This window comes from Acanthisitta chloris, unplaced genomic scaffold (genome assembly GCF_000695815.1).
Source record: "Acanthisitta chloris isolate BGI_N310 unplaced genomic scaffold, ASM69581v1 scaffold16599, whole genome shotgun sequence".
NCBI lineage: Eukaryota > Metazoa > Chordata > Aves > Passeriformes > Acanthisittidae > Acanthisitta > Acanthisitta chloris.
In genome coordinates this window covers 63,411-83,211 of record NW_008692879.1, presented here as the reverse complement: position 1 = coordinate 83,211, position 19,801 = coordinate 63,411, and the positions used below count along the sequence as shown (strand labels likewise).

The 19,801-nt window shown below is 35.4% G+C and overlaps 1 protein-coding gene across 1 annotated transcript in view; it reads right to left on the bottom strand.

The window, feature by feature from the left end:
* Positions 1-1,406: 1,406 nt before the first annotated feature.
* LRCH1 (leucine-rich repeats and calponin homology (CH) domain containing 1) overlaps positions 1,407-19,801 on the bottom strand; it is a gene marked incomplete at both ends in the record, with an annotated part of 25,789 nt that continues 7,394 nt past the window's right edge. The window contains 11 exons of the mRNA XM_009082823.1: positions 1,407-1,479; positions 2,588-2,635; positions 4,026-4,139; positions 4,225-4,261; positions 7,642-7,709; positions 9,214-9,326; positions 10,468-10,573; positions 13,167-13,251; positions 15,189-15,316; positions 16,710-16,846; positions 17,344-17,449. Coding sequence (XP_009081071.1) covers positions 1,407-1,479; positions 2,588-2,635; positions 4,026-4,139; positions 4,225-4,261; positions 7,642-7,709; positions 9,214-9,326; positions 10,468-10,573; positions 13,167-13,251; positions 15,189-15,316; positions 16,710-16,846; positions 17,344-17,449 — 1,015 coding nt within the window. The remainder of the gene's footprint in view (positions 1,480-2,587; positions 2,636-4,025; positions 4,140-4,224; positions 4,262-7,641; positions 7,710-9,213; positions 9,327-10,467; positions 10,574-13,166; positions 13,252-15,188; positions 15,317-16,709; positions 16,847-17,343; positions 17,450-19,801) is intronic.

Genomic DNA, 19,801 nt, shown 5'->3' with positions numbered 1-19,801 from the left:
GTCTTGCATACACTCCCACAAAGCTGTTTCCAGTCCCCAGCAGCAGATTTCACTGTGAGCTACATCCTGTGAAAGCAGCAACACGGCATGGGCCTGTTTGCCTTCACACATCTCTCCTAACGGTGTTATTGCAACATTGCCACTAGACTATGCAATATTACTCAATGTTTTATTTTCAGCAGATCCTGAAAGGACCCATTTGCTCCTCTTTTGACACATATTTTAAATATATATAGAAATAACAGCATCTCTAAATCATCAGGAACATACAAGATAGAACCAGAGTTTAATATACCAACAAACTAAAATGCAACTGAACAGATCTCTCAAACTGCACATCCTAACTAACTACATGAGAAACACGAGTATCATCCTTTGCAAAAAAAAAGTTTGGTTTAATGACATTTTCCTTGCTTTCAAAACATTTTCTTAAATACCCCACAAATCTATGGGTACAATTTCATAAACATCCAAATGTTAAGCTGCTGCCATTGTTGCCAAGGTACTTTATTATAGAAACTACAAACTTGTAGTGGTTTACCAGCACCTGAATAAAAGCATTTGCGGTGAATGAGAGAAGCCCGAACTAGTCATAGGATGCTGACACATACTGAAAAACCTACAGTTATCCTTGAGCAGTGATGTGAAATGACTTAACAATATTGATCACCTCAGCACAGAGAAGATAAAAATTGAGTTAAATCTTGTAGCTAATCCTTGTTTTTAAAGGAAGTTGCTATCCAAGCCCTCAAAAAAACATCTTTATGCTTGGTGTGTTTGTTGTTGTTTGCTTTTTTATTTGTTTGTTTCAAATCAACTGCTGCTTGTTAAAAGATTGGTGGTTCTGCAGACTTAGTGCCTGGCAAATTCATTAAACTCAGTTGCTGGCTGAAGTGAAGATCTACTGCTTGATCTTTACACAAGCATAACTACAAGAAGACTCAGTGCAGCAAACAATTTTTAAAGCAACACAAGTGTTTTCCAAACAAGCCTAAGTATTCCCACATATTATTCAACAAAATCTAAACTGTATCACTGCGTACCAATCAAGCAAAAATCTTATTTCAACAGTATGTCAGCACAGATGATAAATATGTATATATGTATAAAATACATGTAGTTATATACAAACATGTATTTTTTTAAACATACATATAATTTTATAAAACACCTAATTTATAAGGGATGAAAATTGATCCATATATAATGTGTCAAATTTCTTCTTATAAATCAACCTTGATTCAAACCTATAAAATCTTAAAATGTTCTAATCTTCTGACTGGCATACAGAAAATGTGCCATTGCTGCCTTCTTAAGGGGAAAAACTAGATATATCTAATAATAATACAGATGTAAAAAAGCTAAACCAGTAAATACAAATAGGTTAATTTTCTTTCCCACATTACCTGATCTTGGCTTCAGGCCAAAAGGGATTGTGGTGTTTGTAGTAGGAGACATTGTCGGACTTTTATCCTTACTCTGTGTAATTCAAGAACATAAATCACAGTAAGAATAATACCCAGAATATCTCAGTACATCTGACTATGTAAAATGCAAAAGTTAACAATACTGCATGCTACAACTATTCCACCATAATCTGATCACAACACTGCCTCAAACCTATGATAATCTCTCTTTTTTATTGCACACTGTTCCTTTGCTGGAAAAGATGAGTTTCTGACAAACAACAGTAAGATATCCCTCTAGTCATAAAAAAGCTCAATTAATTCTCAGTTTTCTCCCATGCCATCACTTGGTTCCATCAAACATACATTTTTGTGGCAAATCACACTTAGAAAAACAGAAATGTTTTCCTTAGATACGTTTGTTTCTCTCACAGAATTAATTAGCATTCTGCATGGTGTTGCCCATGCAACACTCAACTCCTGCGTAACAGTTGCAGCAGGAAGAATGGAGTAGCAGCATAGGTGAGGAGAAGGTGAGACAATCACCATACCACCAACAGTGACACAGAGAGAGTCCTATGACTAAACTTCATAATGAGAATCCCATTTACAAAGTGACTCCACTAGAAGCTGGGACCTGTACAAGTCCCATCACTAAGACTGGTGGAAGGTGTCTGGGTGCTCATGAATTTGCAAGATGCTCATACACAGTGCAATGTGGAGGGAGAAGCCCTATATCTGCACAGATAATATGAAAGGGAAAAAAAAAATCTCCATAAGGAGCTCCATACAGTTTCCTTTTTTGATCTGAGGAAAGCAGAAGGATCTTCTGTGAAAGCAATAGGATCAATAAAATCAGACTCCTCTCTGGAAACTAATTAAGGACATGACATAACTGTGCAAAAAGAAATTGGCACTGAAATCAATAGAAAACCTCATGGAAAAAGGAAGAATAATAAAAAAGAAAAACTTTAAAAATGTGTCAGAATGCAAAAAATTTAAATGTTTTATACTAAATTATGTAACTCAAGCTTATCTGAAAGTGTATTTGCATACCCTAGTAAATCCTTAAGATGACAAGAATAAACCCACACATGTTCTGTGATACTTATATTAAATTTAGAATATAAGCCATTCATATAGAACACATAAGAGACAAACAAATGTCATTAGCACCTTACCTCATTGTGAGAGGTTTGCCCACTTGTATTCCAAACAATTACATCATTCTGCATGTTTGGAAAGGAAAAAAAAAGGAAAAATAAAGAAACCATTTCAGAAACTGTCTTAGTGATACATCACAGCAGGACGTTTTACTCATGCTAAGTCAGATACATATTAATACTTAATTCTTTTTTTTTCACTGAAAGCATTAGTTTTCGTCAATAATATTTTTATTGCTAGCTGAACAACATTTTAAGAAAACTTGTGGAAATTGTTCACACAGACTTGTCATTAATTTTGTAGCTTCAATACTAAGAGATTATAAGTGCCTTTATAAGATTTTAATCTCTGTTGGTTAAAACGCAGCATCCAATTTTTGTTTCACAGATTTTTTAAATTAAACTATCACCAAGGTTTAAGAATGCAAATATAGATTTTTGATACCAATTTGAAGAGATAAGTATTCCGTAAGCAATTAATTTTGTAACTGCAATGTGACACACCTTTTGTTACCACTTCTGCTATAGTTACATTGGAAACGTGTACATCACATTAATAAATATGAAACACAATCATTAACTCAGCATCAATGGTAACTCAGCAGAAACACACCTGGCATAAGCAAAAGCAAATTATAATTCAATTCAAAACAACTTCCTTAGGGTCAATTTTTTTAATTGACAAAAAATGGAAACAAAAATAAAAGCGAGCACTTGGAACACATGGCCACAACAGCTACAGAGCTTGCCAAAAGTTAGCAAAATGGGAAGGAAGATTACACACCCATTTTACTTCATGACCTTTCTTGGCCACTTTTCAAGCCTATAAAAAAATTCTTCAGCTTTAGACACTTCTCATAATACTAGCTCAACCACTGTATTACCTAAAGTAAACAGAAAGAAATCTTACTCATCTGATCCCAACCAGTTCTTCCTGGGGACTTGAATGCTTGAGCGCTTCTGTGCTAGTCAGAATTTTGAATTTATGCTAAATTCAATTCATTTAGTACCACAAGGAGCAACACAACTGCTACAACAGAACGTAGCATGATGAAAATATTGCTCTGCAGGATGTTTCCATTTCACATTGTGCCTAGTACTTTCACCTGCATAGCACAGTCCATATCAGGCCCCTACAAGTGCTTTGGAAGATTTTTCTTCATTTAAAAAGGTTCTTAAAAGTGAATCAGCAGTGCCCTTGTTAAGCAGTGCATCAAAATACAGATTCTGACATGGGATTAGCCTTCTCTGTTAATCTCAAAAGTTTCCCAAGAGATAGGTCTTAATCAACTTCACATTTACAGTCACACATTGAGACTTGTGCCACAGCAAAAAACATCCAAAACCAATCCCCCAAGTGGGTCTAAACCCATTCTTATTCCTACACACGAAGTCACAGAATGCAATGATCCATTCCAAATGTTTCCACATTTATTGCATCTAGACACCTCCATACCTGACTCAATGACCATTTTTCACCCTGTTCACAAGTTCTCGCTTCAGGCTTTGCTTTCTCCATTATCAACTCCCTCCTCCTCTGAAATTCTAGCTCCTCTTCAGCATTTTCTCTCTGTAAGGTAAATAACTCTGAAATTGTTGGCTCATTTCCTGTCATCCCCCCCAAATATTTTGTAATAATACACTCATTAACATACCTGACCAAAGGAAGACATATCCATCTGCATTTGACCACTATGTATAAAGATAAACAAATGCAAATATGTAATTCATTATGTAGAAACTTGAATATGATGCATCTAACAAATGCATTTTTTTTTCTAAAAAAAGTAGATAAACATGCTTTACTGTAGACTCCTGAAATTCTAAAGCTGTTGCTGGCTCTGTGGGATAGAGTCACACTACTGCTCTCTGAGATATCCACACTTAATCTGCAAGGTTTGAAATAAAACCATTGTACTGAGGTACAGCTTTGGTAACCATCCTGTTCAGTATTTCAAACAAATGGAGATATGAAATACTTTAAGAGTCATGGTTTTAACCTGCTCTGTGTTATTGCTTAAGAACTCCTCAAAATATTTCCTCACACTTCAGTTCAATGAAAACAACAGTCATAGTGGCTTTCATCTGCAAAATATCACCCTGAGTAATGGCTTGTAGCAAAACAAAAGGACAAGTTTGCTGCCAACAACCAAGCCATTATCTAGGAGACACTAGATTTCTGTATCTGACCTCTAGCACCCTGTGTTCAAATAGAAGCCACACATCAGATATTCACATTTAAGTGGATGAAAATAAAGCAGTCTAACAGAAAAGAAAGCAGTAAATAGGAATATGAAGCAAATATCTGAAAATATTGAAAAAGATTAAATCTGAATACCCAGATGTATCTTGCTGGGTAAGTCTGGATGTTAACATACAGGAGACATACGTTGAAAAGCCTATATAGTATTCAGTAAATTAAGAAGAAATGCTCATATTTTAAAGTTAAAAATAAGAATGTGCAGCCACAAAAACCCCAACACACTATGTAAAAACAGTAGAGAAGCAGTGACATGCATGACATGATTAGCCATTTTTAAAAGTCATATTTCAAATTTACTACAGTGTTACTAATGAAAGCACAGATGTGCATGGAGAAACAGATTTTCTGCATTTTACTGACCTTTTACATTTAATAAATAACGTTGGGGTAATATTTGAAAAAAAAACAAACCCCAGAAAACAAAATGACAACGTTTATAAGGCTAACAACTAAAATTTTTTTAAGGTTGCTTTTTTCCAAAACAAACTTTTCCCTTTAATTAGTTCCTTTAGCTTCCTAGTACTATTGCTTCTGCACCCATACAATGCTTATCACTTTGTGGGAAAAGTGTTTTAAGGAGATTTTCTCATTTGTACAATGTTTTATTAGGCAAAAATACTTCTGATTCAAGTATTTAGTATATGATTCAAGAATTCAAATATTTTTTACATGATGCAAAATAAAGCCAATAACTGTGCCTCTAGAAATACTAACAGGAGTGAACTTATGTCCTATTAGCACAAAGGACTGTTAAGAGAAAAAGAGGTATCAAAATAGGCATTAAGAGGAAAGAACAGTGTAGTCACAAATCCAAACAGCTGCGGTGAACTAGCCAAGGGAGGAAAGAGAGCCAAGTATACTTAAGGCTGGAAGTGACAAGGAGGAAGCTTCTAGTCTTCAGAGAAATGAAGCTGTAAACCAGCTATGTCATAGAAGTAAGAATTAAAATGAGTTTTGTAATGAACTTAGTCAATTTCTGAAGGTGATTACACAAAGCAATAGCAAGCATCTGGACAGAACTACCTACACCACTCCTGTCAGTCTGTTTCGGTAGGACAAGCATTTATTTTCTTTTAAATATTTATTCATCTGTCTATCCATAGATCCAGAGTAATTCTGCCTGACTTCAGCCACTTAAAACAGGCACCTAAACAATAAAATCTTGCCTTCTGTAGTCAGGGAAAATCTAAGTAACTTTCTCTGCCTCTTCTTTCTCCTTTGGATTTCAGAAGACTAAAAAATCTCCACTAATTCAAGCACCTTCTTTATGTGCCCCAATGAACTGTGATGAAGATGGGCCAGAAGACCTTCGCACTCCAACAAAACACACCAAGCATGAATAAGAGGAAAATTTATAGTCCTCAGAAGAAATGTGACAATCCTAGACAAGACCTCAGAATATCACAGTAGTGTATACAAAATTAATGCTTAAGGGGTGCCCCACCTCTAATTTTAGGTTTCTTTTATACCTGAAACCCTTCTTAATTTACTGGGAATCTTGTCTAGATACTCAGTGTGAGAATGCACCTTTCCTTCTTAACTATCAAGCATGCATCAGTATGCTAACAAGGCACATCAGAGAACTTTCAACTGTCAAAAGCAACTCTCAAATAATTCACATAAACCTTTAAATGCGCTACATTAATATATCAGCTACTGTAAGCATACCTGTTGGAATCTTGCAATAAATCTACTGCTTCTCTTAGTTGTTCTATCATTGCTATATCAATAGTTTGCTCTTCTGATAAATTTATTCTATAACAGAAAACAAAAGCATTCAAAAAAAAGGTACAACAGCAATTATCAAGGGTAGTATGAATCTCAGTTTATGTGCTGCATCTTCCAACTGGTGTGCAAACACTACAGAGGGGGGAAACGGCCTCTCTGCACACGAGTATGTGCTGAATTTATGGAAAGAGTCTCTTCTGAAAAAATTCTTCAACACATTGTCCTTAAAGCCTCTCAACCCAATACACACATAAACAAATGTGATGAACTAAACCTTTTAGTATTCAATTAAACAAAATTACTTCTAAAACTAAAAATCTATTTACAGATACTTAACTGCTGTCATCACAGGTACTGTTTTAACACGAGTAGCAAATACAATGCATTTTTCAGGACCAGCATGCTTTCTTTTGCTTTTCAACATTTTGCAACTCTTCTTGAGGTTTTGAAATATAATCTCCTGTTAGTTCTGCCAATAAGGTTCTTTCAGAAAGCACTTATTCTTTCCTTCCTTCAGCTTTTGTTTTTAAATCATGTAGGACTACACTGTTCTGATGGGTGACAACTTCACAGTACACTGTCATGTTAAATTTCCTTTTCTTATGCACTCGCCTCAGCAACTGATGTTCACTTGTTCTGTTCTTGAATTAGTACCTCCGAATTAATGATTACTTCAGAGTTAAAATTATGACAAAAGAAGTGGAAAAAATGGGGGATGCTTTCCAATTAAATTGATTTTTTAAATGTACATGAAATTTAGATCTTAAAAGTATTAATAAAATCTTTTTTTACCAATGCCTTTAATAAACTAAATATCAAAATACCCAATTAAAAAACTTGCATTCTACACAGGTAAAAAATATTACAGCATTATTGGTGCATACAAATTAATTAGCAGTAATACAACATCCACTCTACGTAGCAATAATATGTAAAACATTGAGCATACACAAAGTACAAAGTTATGCTTTTGTCATGCCTCCCAGTCTACAAAATTGTTAATTGACAAGGAAATGCCAGTTCTGGCCAAACTAATTAAATGACACAGCTAATTATTTATAGATACATTAAAAATACTCACATTTCGTCTGTTTGCCATTGTGTGTCCTCTTCTATTCTCAATAATTCATCACACTCTGCTGCTCTGCTCTGTAAGCACACAAAAGTGATAATGAGAACTGAACTTTGCAATTAAGTAGCAGATAAATTTTGCTTTCAGTCTCAGCACTGACCTAGTTTACGTAACAGTTTAGCCTGGCTAGTTGAAGCAATCCAACACTTCTGCTCCACTCCTCACTCTACCCTCTTTTAAGATACTGATTACAAGACCATCTATTCACTGCTCAGATTTTGAGGCCAACAGCTCTTTACCCTCATTTAACAGCAAAAAGAAAGTCAAGCAGCCTAAGAATTCTTTATTCTATGTCCCAGATTTCATTTATGACATTCTGGCGCATGGAAACAATGCTTCAATTAAGCACAACCCTAACTCTCCTCCTACTTGCTCTCCTACCACAGCCAGATTTGTTTACAGAGCCAGCAAATTCCAAACATGCAAACACTGGCAATTATGTACTTCATCCATAATTATTGACAGGATTCATACTAGACAATTTTAAGTTGTGAGTAATTTTTGGACAAAAACAACCAACCAAAACAGAACAAAAATTACATGCAAGAATTCCTATCAGTCAGCCGGTTATATTGGGTTCAATGTAGGCATAAATTAGAGCTCCCACACCTATAACTATGAAATGCTACTTATTAGAAAACCTGAATCTTTTCTTTTATGCTTCCACTTGGTGCTTTGCAACTGTCCCTTTCATCTCAGACAGGCAGGAACACTGAAGCAGTTCAGCTGCCAATAAACACAGAAGCTCTCTGAATGAATGTGCATTTGTACTTGTAGAAAATGAACAGCAGAAAACAGAGGCTTATCCTCTTCTGTGTCATGTGTTTGGCACATCAGTTGCATCACCCTGTGCCAATAGATGCTATCCAGCTCTGCCATATGTGACATGGAGGAGTCTACCAGCTTCTCTAACATTCTCCAAGGATGGCTCATTTCCCAGTGCCAATCCCCGTAAGAATGAGTAAAGCCATTCCTTTTCATCTTTCTTCACCTTATAGGAGTGAAGACCATGATTTTTTCCTGTAAGAAGGGTACATATCGTAAGATAACAAAAGTGCAACATTACTCTAGGAGGCAATTTGATATAATTTGTCTTTATAGACCTCTCCATTTCTACTATAATTTTTTAAAAAAGAAGAAAATTTATTTTACTACCATTACTTCAAAACTACAGCCACCACAAGTAACACAGTCATCTTGCATTTTAGCAATGTAACAAATGCAAAAAATTGCTCAATTCAAACCATAAAGCAAATAACATGGAACATACCTGCCATTTTTTCTTAAAGCCTTAAACATGGTTAAAGAGAAACTCACAGATATACTAGAAAGAGCTATAGGTAAATTGATCTTCTAGATTAATTGTAGTAATTTTAAACCTTTGTTTACCTTTTTTATGACAATGAGTATCAAGTGCAGTCTCTTATTCATTAAAATGTCTGCAGTTTACCATTCCTGTTGCTCTGCACTTAAGAAGATAGTGAAGATATTTTCCCCCACTTAAAAATGTCACAAACTTGCCTTAATGTAACTCATAAATTCAGTAGTAAGAGTATCCGAATCATCGAACTGGCTTCCTGTCTCTCTTGACTTATCATTGACAATCAAGTGAGAAGATCCTTGATGGAATTCCACTGGTAATGGCAATAAAGAAAAGATAGAAGAATGATTTCAGGTTCAGCTCAACATTTGTTACTCAAGATAATTGAACTGCATTGAATTATAGAGCTCAAGATCAAAGTTTAAACTCAAAGGATATTAAAAGATTCAAACAAGTTAAGATCTCTGCATTGTAAAGAATGATGTCATTCCATTTCAAAGTCTTAATAAACCAACGCCCTGGGCATATACACTTGTATATCAGAAGCACCACAGCAGGCACTGATGGAGCCAGTTTTGAACTACAGCAAGTCTGTCTTGCCAGTATCGGTACAGGAACACAGCTGGACAGCTGCCGAGTTTTTCAGACATTCAAAGTTATTATGCTGTAACAAAGAGTCAATTGCTTAGCAAAATTATTTAGAGCCTTCAGAACCTACGCCAATCTCTTGCTTATATATACACTATTTCCAGGGATATGATGCCATAAATTGCCCTTTCAAGTTTGCCAATAAACACCGTAGGATGTAATCCTCTTACTAATCTCTCTTTGTTCTACTAAATTCTGATGAGCATCTCAAATTAATTTAATTAAGTATATAACAGTGGGGAGAGGCTGATCTATTTATGTTGCTTCCATGTGCAACTCCCTGACTCCACCCTGCTGTTTAGCATTAGTACGTGCAAAACTTGGAGAAACGTCATTTATCAGTATGTAGTATAATTTGGAAAACTATTACTTTAAAAAATAGATAAAATCACAGCTTCCCACAAAATCGAAAGAGATCTACTTGTTTCCAGAGGTAATGCTGACTTTGATTATTAAACCTTAATATATGTGTTAAGTCACACTATACTACTGCTATAGTACATTTGCTAAATTACTGCACATTGCTATTACTGGTTTGGAAGCATAAGTTAAATCAACTTGCTCTTTTCTTCCCTCAGTTAGAACCAGATCTTATCCTGAGACAAGGTGTAACAAGTTCCTTGGAACTGCTATGGAAAACTACTATGAGAACTCAATTCAGTAGAGTTAAAGATGTCCTAAATAGCAGATTATTTTTTTTCACATGACTGCATATGTATGCTCAAAGCTTTCTGGGTGGGTAGGTAGGCATGGAATCAATGACAGAATTTCCCTGCATTTAACTTCCACATTTTTTACGTTCCAACCTTTTCTTGAGTTCGCATGGTGACCTGAATCTTCCTTTATAATATGATCTTCTTCCATGATGTCTGACATTGGCACATTAAAGCTGATAGTATCTTCATCAGATGGCTAGGGGAAAAAAAAAGGAGAAACAGTAGTTCCAGCTCAAACCAAGAATGGTAACAATGTACATATTAAGAAGATTGTTCACTGAAGAGTTGCAAACTAACATGAGAGAGGATACCAGACATATAACATGACAACATCCTGTTGTAGGAAGTTGTACTCATGCTGAATACATCCTCACAGTAGGTTTGCCAAGCAGTACAATTCATCTGTCCTCTTTTCCTGCCTTTCTCACTGCACTAGTCCTCTCCTTGCAGTGACACTGCTACACTATGCTGCTCCCTGTGCTATCCTGGGCCACCTAAAAATAGAGGCTCCTTGTAGCCACTCAAGTCTGTAGAAACACAGCCTCATATCACAGTCCCTTTTTCGTTCCCTCCAAGACTCTTCTTCCCTGCAGCTTGCTAATTGAATGCTTAAAGCAAGCAAGGTGAAATTCATAGGTCAAGGCAATACTTTCTATTAAAGCATAGAGTCTCAAATACACTAACTTTTCTTGATTTAAAAGTTCATCTATTTTTCTCATTCGTATTAGTCAGTACAATAGAACACATGACTTGTATCTACAAGCCCATTCCGTCTATGACAGGTAGTGGCTACACAAAAACACACTGACACACTAGACTTCACTTCTGTCCTGCACGACTACAGCTCTGCTGCTCTGCAGAGCCTGCATCGACCTGCTCACAATCTCTCCTGAAATAAACTACAGCAAAGCCACAACTTGCAAGGAGAGGCCCAGTTTGCATTCTTGCTCTCCTCAGATAGAGAACTTGGCACTATAACACTCTCAGAGCTTTGCAAATTTATTTCCCAGCAAACCCACAGGCAGGTGGTGCTCATTCTTTAAATGCACTTGTTTCTGTAACTCGACACTCTGTGCATACATATTCCATACATGTATTCTGCTACAATACACATACAATAATTTGTCCATATCCTTGCAGAATATATATTTTTAAGGAAATGGTATTTCCCATTTTGCCAATTCAGACCATTGTAACACATGATCTGCAATGTACTGGGAGTATTACATACAGTTATTTAATTATATAGTTACTAGCTTCTAGCATAACCATGACATTCTTACTACCTTAATGTGTTCATATTCCATGTAGAAAATACATATTTTAAATCCTGAAGCTAAGGTTTGTAATAAAGGATGGAGCCAATCTACCTTGCTTTTCAAAACTGTACCAAAGATACACGTGGGAACTCCTATTTGCCAAGAATAACTTGGGCTTACAACATTTTGTAAACATGGACCACCATGAATGTTTTTCCTTACAAACAAACTGCATATTATTAGCTCTACAAATTCACTGGCTGCATTCTTCTGCATGAAGGGAAAAAATCCAAAAGTATGTTCAGGGACTTCATAAAGCCCTTTCAAAATAAAATTTTTAAACTAATTATATTCTCAAATGAAACAAATTAGCATCTCAAAAAGGAAATAAGCAAACCACGCTCCAAGTATTCTAAGCACAAAAGTCACTGCTGCTTTGGACACTCCAACAGCTTAAAAACAACAAAAAAAGACATATACCGTATAAATTCGTTCAGGCAACCAAGGTTACAGTGAAGTTCCTTCTCTTTCTTTCAGGCTGTATCTCATGTGACATTTAAGCATTAAATTTAGTTATTTTAGATCAAAGTTCATGTTTTACTAATTTTTCAACTATCACTCAGAAACTACAGTAAAATGTTCTTATGCACGTTTTTACAAGTTCTGAATACTAAAACAGGTATAATTTTTTTTTTCAGCAGAGTAACACACACTTCTAGGAAAATAGTTGGGAATGTTGGTATAGAAAAGGCCATGGGCCATTAAATTTGGAAACAAAACATCATTCCTTTACCAGGCTCTGTCTCGCTGTCAGGACCTACAGAGGTCTGCAATTGATTTTCCAGGTGTTTCCTGCCAGTATACAGTGAAACAGAAACTATCCAAAATAGCCTGTACAATATACAGAAATACTGCTCATTCATAGGTAAAATACTGTATCTCACTCCCTTTGTCCAGAGTTTTAGTTTTTATTCAGCTAGCCACAGAAAACAATCTGAAGGTTTATTTCCAGCACTGTCTAATTGCCAGAGCAAGTAAACACGTTAAGATCTGCAAAGTTTCTAAAGTTCCTACACTACAACAAACTGCCACAACCACATCATCACAGAACACACTGAGACTGGGCACACTGAACATCTGCTAATTCCCAACAGGAAAGAGTCATCAGTCATAGAGAAAATGTGTGAGAAACCACCAGCATGTAACCAGGTAGCATATTTACTTCACTGAAAACAGCAGACATGGATTCTGGTTTGGTTCTCATTCTCTAGATTATGTAAACTGCCTGGTTCACTACTGGCAGGTTGTTGGAAGCAAGTATCACACTGCCCTCGACAGAGAGTTTACAGACAAAAAAAGTGTTAAAAATCCCAGGCTCCTTTTCTTTTAGTTTTCGCCATTTCTTAGTGAGAAATTCATGTCAAGAATGTTTTTATGGCTAAGGATCTATTCACATCATTAACCAACTTAAAATATAATCAAAATCTGAGTGCTGGAAGGGGAGCTGGACACAAAATTCATGCAACTTACCTCTGTTGCTGACAAACGTTTATCACCATTATCGCTACCAACACCTGAATCTGAGTCTTTTTTACTTGGGTAGATGTCATCAATGCTAAAAGTGAACACAAAATAAAAATTGGTAAAAAGCTATCATAGCATTTATGTTCAAATTCTGTCCTGGTTTCACTTAAACCAAAGCAAATTTCCAAACAGTCTTAATGGTACAGGGCAAAATAGCCTAGTACCGTTAAAAACTAAACATTCAGAGTCTGGTGATAATAAAATAGATCAGATGGAATGGCTGGTTAGCCTGAGGATTAAAAAAAAAAACAACAGACATCATCTGCTGTGAATTTGCTTTTGTCTATACATTAGACAATAATGCCAAGTAGCACAGGAGTCCAACTGAAGTAATTTAGCCATGGGAGAAGCAACTAAAATAGCTGAACTCAAACTGGAGTCAACTGATTTAACTGTAACCATTGGTCCATTAAAAATGTACTAATAGCTCCCTGCAGCTTGAAGTAATTATTAACACAGAAACCTCCTTTAGGTGTTTTAAAATAGACTTTCAAATTTAGCTTTTTAAGACAGTTACTGCAATAATGGCAACTGCTTCTCTCTTCTGGTTTCACTACCCGATATGACCTCTACAAATTTTAAAATACACTATTAGATGCAATACTCTCATCACTTAATTTTTTTTACAAATATACTTTATTATCACTTCATTTGCTACCCTGAAAGCTGCAGTACTAAATTCAGATTGACACAGCACTTTAAAAGGGCTTTATCGGTCTTCACATAAATAAGATATCTGGTTAATTACTCCTAATTTAAATTATCTCTTCTCAGTAAATTCTAAGGAGTTTTTTGGTAGAAACTGCCTACGGAAATCCAAACTGGGTTATGTTTCTTCGTTAGAAATGTGAAGTTATGCTCTAAAATAAAGATTTGGCAATTACTATGTGAAAGCGCATTAGGCTGTTAGTTACCAACTGGTTCTACTCTGTACTATCCTCTTATCCTAACCTGTATTCTCCAATATGAACAAAATACCATATAGGACATGACATTCCTGTCAATTGTCTTCTATATTAAAGAGTAAAACAGAAAAACAGTAGGTGTTTCTCAAATGGAAAACCTGTTCTTCATCCTGGATTCTTCTCATCTTTGACATTCATCTGATAGACATTCACAAAGGTGTCTCCAAAGGTACATAGAGGGAAACAATTTGAAGCCTTATATAGATGACTCAAAAGGAGACTGAACAACAGCTCCTGTTTTTTTTCCCCAGGGTTTCAGTAGCAACATCTCTTCTTATTCCCATCAAGACTTTTTCTCTCCAAAAACAAGGCATTATCATACTTTATCTGATTGGTTTTATTATACTGTCCATGTTAGCAAAGAAAGAGCTGTCTAAAAGCAAATTTCCAACAAGCGATGGAGATTCTCATAGAAAAGAACTGCTTCATATCTAGTTCCTGTCCTCAAACCACAGTACAAGATGACTTTTCCTAGATGTTTGATGCATGACATTAGAGAGTTTTGTCTTTCATTTTCCTAACAAATTAGCACATTTCACTTTAAAAGTATCTCAACATTCATGCAGTTCTCTTTGTTTCATGGATGAATAAAAAAGATTAAGACAACTATGTGATGAATATATAGTAACATATAAATCACAAAACAATACAAGAAATTAAAACTTATTTAATATGTTAATAGACCTACAAGAATGTTTCAACACCTAATGTTACTACCATCTGAATTATTTTCAGTATATTCCAAGAGTCCACTAGAAAGGTTAGATTTAAACTAAGGTTCACTTTTAAACTTACTTAATGTGCTGCTAACTTTAATCAGAACTGATTATTAATTTTTTTTCTAAACACTTACATAGGGATTTCACAAGAATAAAAGCAAATTAATTTAAATTACAGCAAAACAAATCTGTGTTCAAAATAGCATCAAAGCAAGCAAAACTGGAATCTAAAGATATAATGTTTTTTGTAACATGAAAAACCTAAGTGAGATTTTCATACATACCTCTCTTCCACAGGTTGGGGCAAATGCTGTGGTTCCATGGCATTAAGATACAGTGAGTCTGCTGTTTTAATCTGACAGGCTTGGACAGTCAGATATTTGAATATATGCACCTTACCCTTAGTACAAATCTGTTAAGACGAGAAAAAAAGAGTTGAGTTTATAACTAGAATGAAAGAAATTATTTACTCCATATGTCACATAGCATAAACCTCCCTGAAACCCAACTAATGTCATAACAATAGATGTCACAGAAAGGAAAATGGATTTTATTTTCTTTATTTTAATTACTAAGAACTAATTCAACTACCCAATAAATCGGTGTGCACCAGTATAAATACGCTCACAGTTCAAGACAGAAAACAAGAATGTATTCTACTTTAAAAAATCCAAATGAGCTTATAACTAAAAAAAATTTAAAATTACATATTGTATGGTCTATTACTAACTATAAATTGAATATTATTTTGTAAAATTAATCAAGAATGGCATTTAATTAATCAGCACATCATAAAATCACAGAACCATAGAATCTAGGGGTTGGAATGGACCTTACAAATCATCTAGTCCCAACCCCCCCCTGCCATGGGCAGGGACACCTCCCCACTAGATCAGGCTGCTCAAAGCTTCATCCAGCCTGGCTTAGAACACTGCCAGGGTTGGGGCAGCCACCACGTCCTAGGCAACCTGTTCCAGTGACTCATCACCCTCACAGTAAAAAAATATTTCCTCACATCCATATGTCCTTTATATTCTTCGTCACAATTGTTTTCACTAGTGTCCAAGCATCCTTGGGATGCATTTCACCAGTATTTTAGAATTTATTTTTCTTTAACTGCACATTTCAACTTCCTCTATTTATTTTTTTTTTTAGCTTAGGAGCAGCATCACTATTGATTATGTAAAGCATTTCTCCAATGTAATAAGAGCTCTTAAGTATTTCAACAGCTCTTGATCTAGAACAATTGCAGCTTTCAGAGATGCAGTTTGAACCTACTGCCCAACTCAGTAAGTCAGGGTCCATTCATTTCTTACTCAGAACGGCCTACAGCTCAGAGCAGGAGGTTGACTTCTTTGTGCATCACAATCTATAAACTTACACTATGAAGTGAAATACATTTCACATGGATTATGTTCTAGACCATTTGCATATTCTTTAAGTTAATAGCAAATCCTGTAGAACCTTCTAGAATGGGATTCCTATTAACACAGAGAAAAATTATCCATTAAGTTCCTCAATTCCCTATTTCAGAATTATAGACATATTCCAACATAAAGTTTCATATGCAGATAGGAATGAAAAAATAAACAGGCAGCTAACAGCATCAAAATCTTCTAGCCATGTGTTGGTTCAAGCCATGCACAGACTCATATAGAGAATGCAGGATATTTTCCAGGTCTTATTGAGATACCAACAACTAATGTCTGCGATGACTGAAATTCAGAAGGTGACATCTGATAGTCAATATTTTGTTATCATCTGTCCAACATTAAGGCACAATTTAAATTATAGCTGTTACTTACTTGTGCTGGTGGAGATTGCAAAGGATTATTCTCAAGCAGTAATACTTGTAAGTGGACCATCTTTCTAAAACAAATTGGAATCACAAGCACTTTATTGCAGGAAAAGTCGAACTTTACCAAGGGAAGCTGTACTAGTTCTAAAAGTAACAAAAAGGAGAGAAGGTGTTACATCTGTTTTCTTATGTATCTTATATTTTGCGATAAAATATTTCTGAATAAACCTTCATTTGCATTCAGGAAAAATATAAACTCAGAGAGAAATAAGATCAGCTTTTACTCCATTCTATACCAGGAAATTTTAAAAGTGTTATTGTTATACAAGTGATAATAAATTTTAAAGCAAATACTTTGAAATATGTTTTTTTCTGAAACTCAGCTGACAGTTCCCATCTGCATTTGCAGATACTTGTGCAACTTAAAAGATGCCTAGAATCATAAATCTAATACTTTAAAAAAAACCACTCTGTTCTTCAGTGAATACCACTGAATGTTACGTTCTGCAAACCCAAATGGAGTTAAGTTTGAATGCAGAGTAATTACACTTTTTTATTCATATTTACTTATATAATTAAAAACACTTTCAAAATGCTAATAAGAGCTACCATAAAGGTATTTTTTGTTCATTTGCTTTTACCTTGGGGTAAAACTTCGAGGTAATTTCTTCTGACATTCAGTTCTTTTAAAGATTTCAGTTGGCCGATCTGCTGTGGCAAAGCTGTGATCTCATTACAGCTGACATCCTACAGGCAAAACAGGAATAACAAATAATCATGAACTTTCAGCTCCTAAATGTTTAATAATACAAATATAGCTAATTTGCTATTACTGTCATAACATTTTATTAACCTGAAAACATGCAACAATCTATGTCCCATTGTTGTCACAATGCAAAACAAGTACTTGATGAAATGCTTATACATTACCTAAAACTAGAGTGAATTCTTATTTGAAGTCCAAGTTAATTTTGAAAGCTAATATAATTTCTATAGAAACATTCTAAACCATTTGCTTAAGACTTCCTACTTTTTTGTTCTTAAATTCTTTTCATACAAAGAATTCAGTATTGTGGTTATATAGCTGAGTACGTTCAGATGAAATGTAAAACTTCCAGTGTGTGGATCTCAGTCTTTCAAAAGGTTCTTGTTATTCTAAAGGGAGTATTTAAGCAATATAATAATTTTTTAAAAAATTAAACAGCAATAGTATTCTGTAATGATGCTCAGGAAAGGGATATATCTGAACACAGAATCATAAATAATCAAGGTTGGAGGAGACCTCTAAGATCATCAAGTTCAACCATTAAGCTGACATTCTGCTGTAACCCCTAAACCATAGCTTCCAGCATCAGATCCAGACACCTCTTAAACACTTCCAGGGATGCTGGCTCCACCACCTCCCTGGGCAATCTATTCCAATGCCTGACCACCATAACAGGGGGGAAAAAATTTCTAACAACTAATCTGAATCTCCCTTGCCTCAGCTTATGACCATTCCTTCTAGTCCTCTCCCTGCAGGCACAGCAGAAGAGACCATCTCCCACCTCTCTATAACCCCCTTTCAGGTACTTGTAGAAACCCATGAGGTCACCCCTGAGCAACTTCTTCTCAAGGCTAAACAAACCCAGTTCCCTCAGCACTTCCTTGTACATCATGTTTTCTAGACCTTCTATGAGCCTTGTTGCCCTTCACTCGACTCACCCCAGCGCCTCAACATCCTTTTTAAAGTGAGGGGCCCAAAACTGAACACAGTACTCACATCAGTATCACCATAACACATCATAGGCCATAATAAAATAGGACATACCTTGTTTAGTATTGTACAGATACTCAATATGTTATTGTAAATGGTACTTAACTGCCTAGACAGATTCTAAGTAGGTCTGATTTTGATGACTAAATACAAGTGGCTTAAAAATCTGGATGAAATTGGTATCCATTTTCATTTCACCACTCCTAAAGGAGCTACTTCTGTAAAGTTGAGTTCAAAGTATAGGGTCTGGCTATACTGAGGACAATTTCAAGCAACAAGTTCATAAACAATGGTATCGTATAAATAAATAAATATGATACTAACACTTTCTAACAAGAAACTGCTCTGAATGTGCATGAAAGACCAACTGCTTGGCTTAAATCAGTCTAAAATGAGACAGCTGTCAGATACCAGCTATCACTTGTGCTGCCAAACGGACACTGGAACCTTTGTTTACAGCCCAAGCAACCTGTAAATTTGAATAATGTCCCAACTAAGCCTTCATTTCTGTATTAAAAGCAGGAAACAGTATTTCATAGTATGAAAGTTAAGTGGGGTAATGCCAAATTCTCCTGCCTAACCAACAGAATACTCCTACTCTCACTTGTTTCAAATGGACTTATACAGTATCTGGGAGCTCTTATACTGCAAAAGTTCTAGATGTCAGTCTGATATCCAAGTCAACTCTTTGAAGATACTTGCTTTAATACTAGTCAAAAACTTTACATTATCTATCTTCAAGCCTAATAACTAGTCAACAAAAAATTATAGTAAAAGCAAAATGTGATCTGGCAATGCTGCTCACTCTACAAGACAAGTTTCTTCTTGCAACATAATCTCACTGCTGCCAGGGCTTCCTTCCCTTCTCAAAACACAGTCAGGAAATTACTGTAGCTTTTAGAACGGAAATTAAAAATCCCAGCTAATGAGTGCATTTTTTGCCCAAGTTGCCACAAAGTATGGTTAATTGCACTGTTCCCAGATCATTTATTTTTAAAGCTTTACTGTCCTATTTTTAATTTGCAGACTTTAAATGACTTCATAATTAGACACTCAATTTTTAGTGCATGGAATGTAAGTTTAAAGTCACCTTGTAGAAAAGCACTCTAGACCAAGTGCACGCTAATGAGTGCATTTTTTGCCCAAGTTGCCACAAAGTATGGTTAATTGCACTGTTCCCAGATCATTTATTTTTAAAGCTTTACTGTCCTATTTTTAATTTGCAGACTTTAAATGACTTCATAATTAGACACTCAATTTTTAGTGCATGGAATGTAAGTTTAAAGTCACCTTGTAGAAAAGCACTCTAGACCAAGTGCACTTAGGCACACACAACAAGTCAG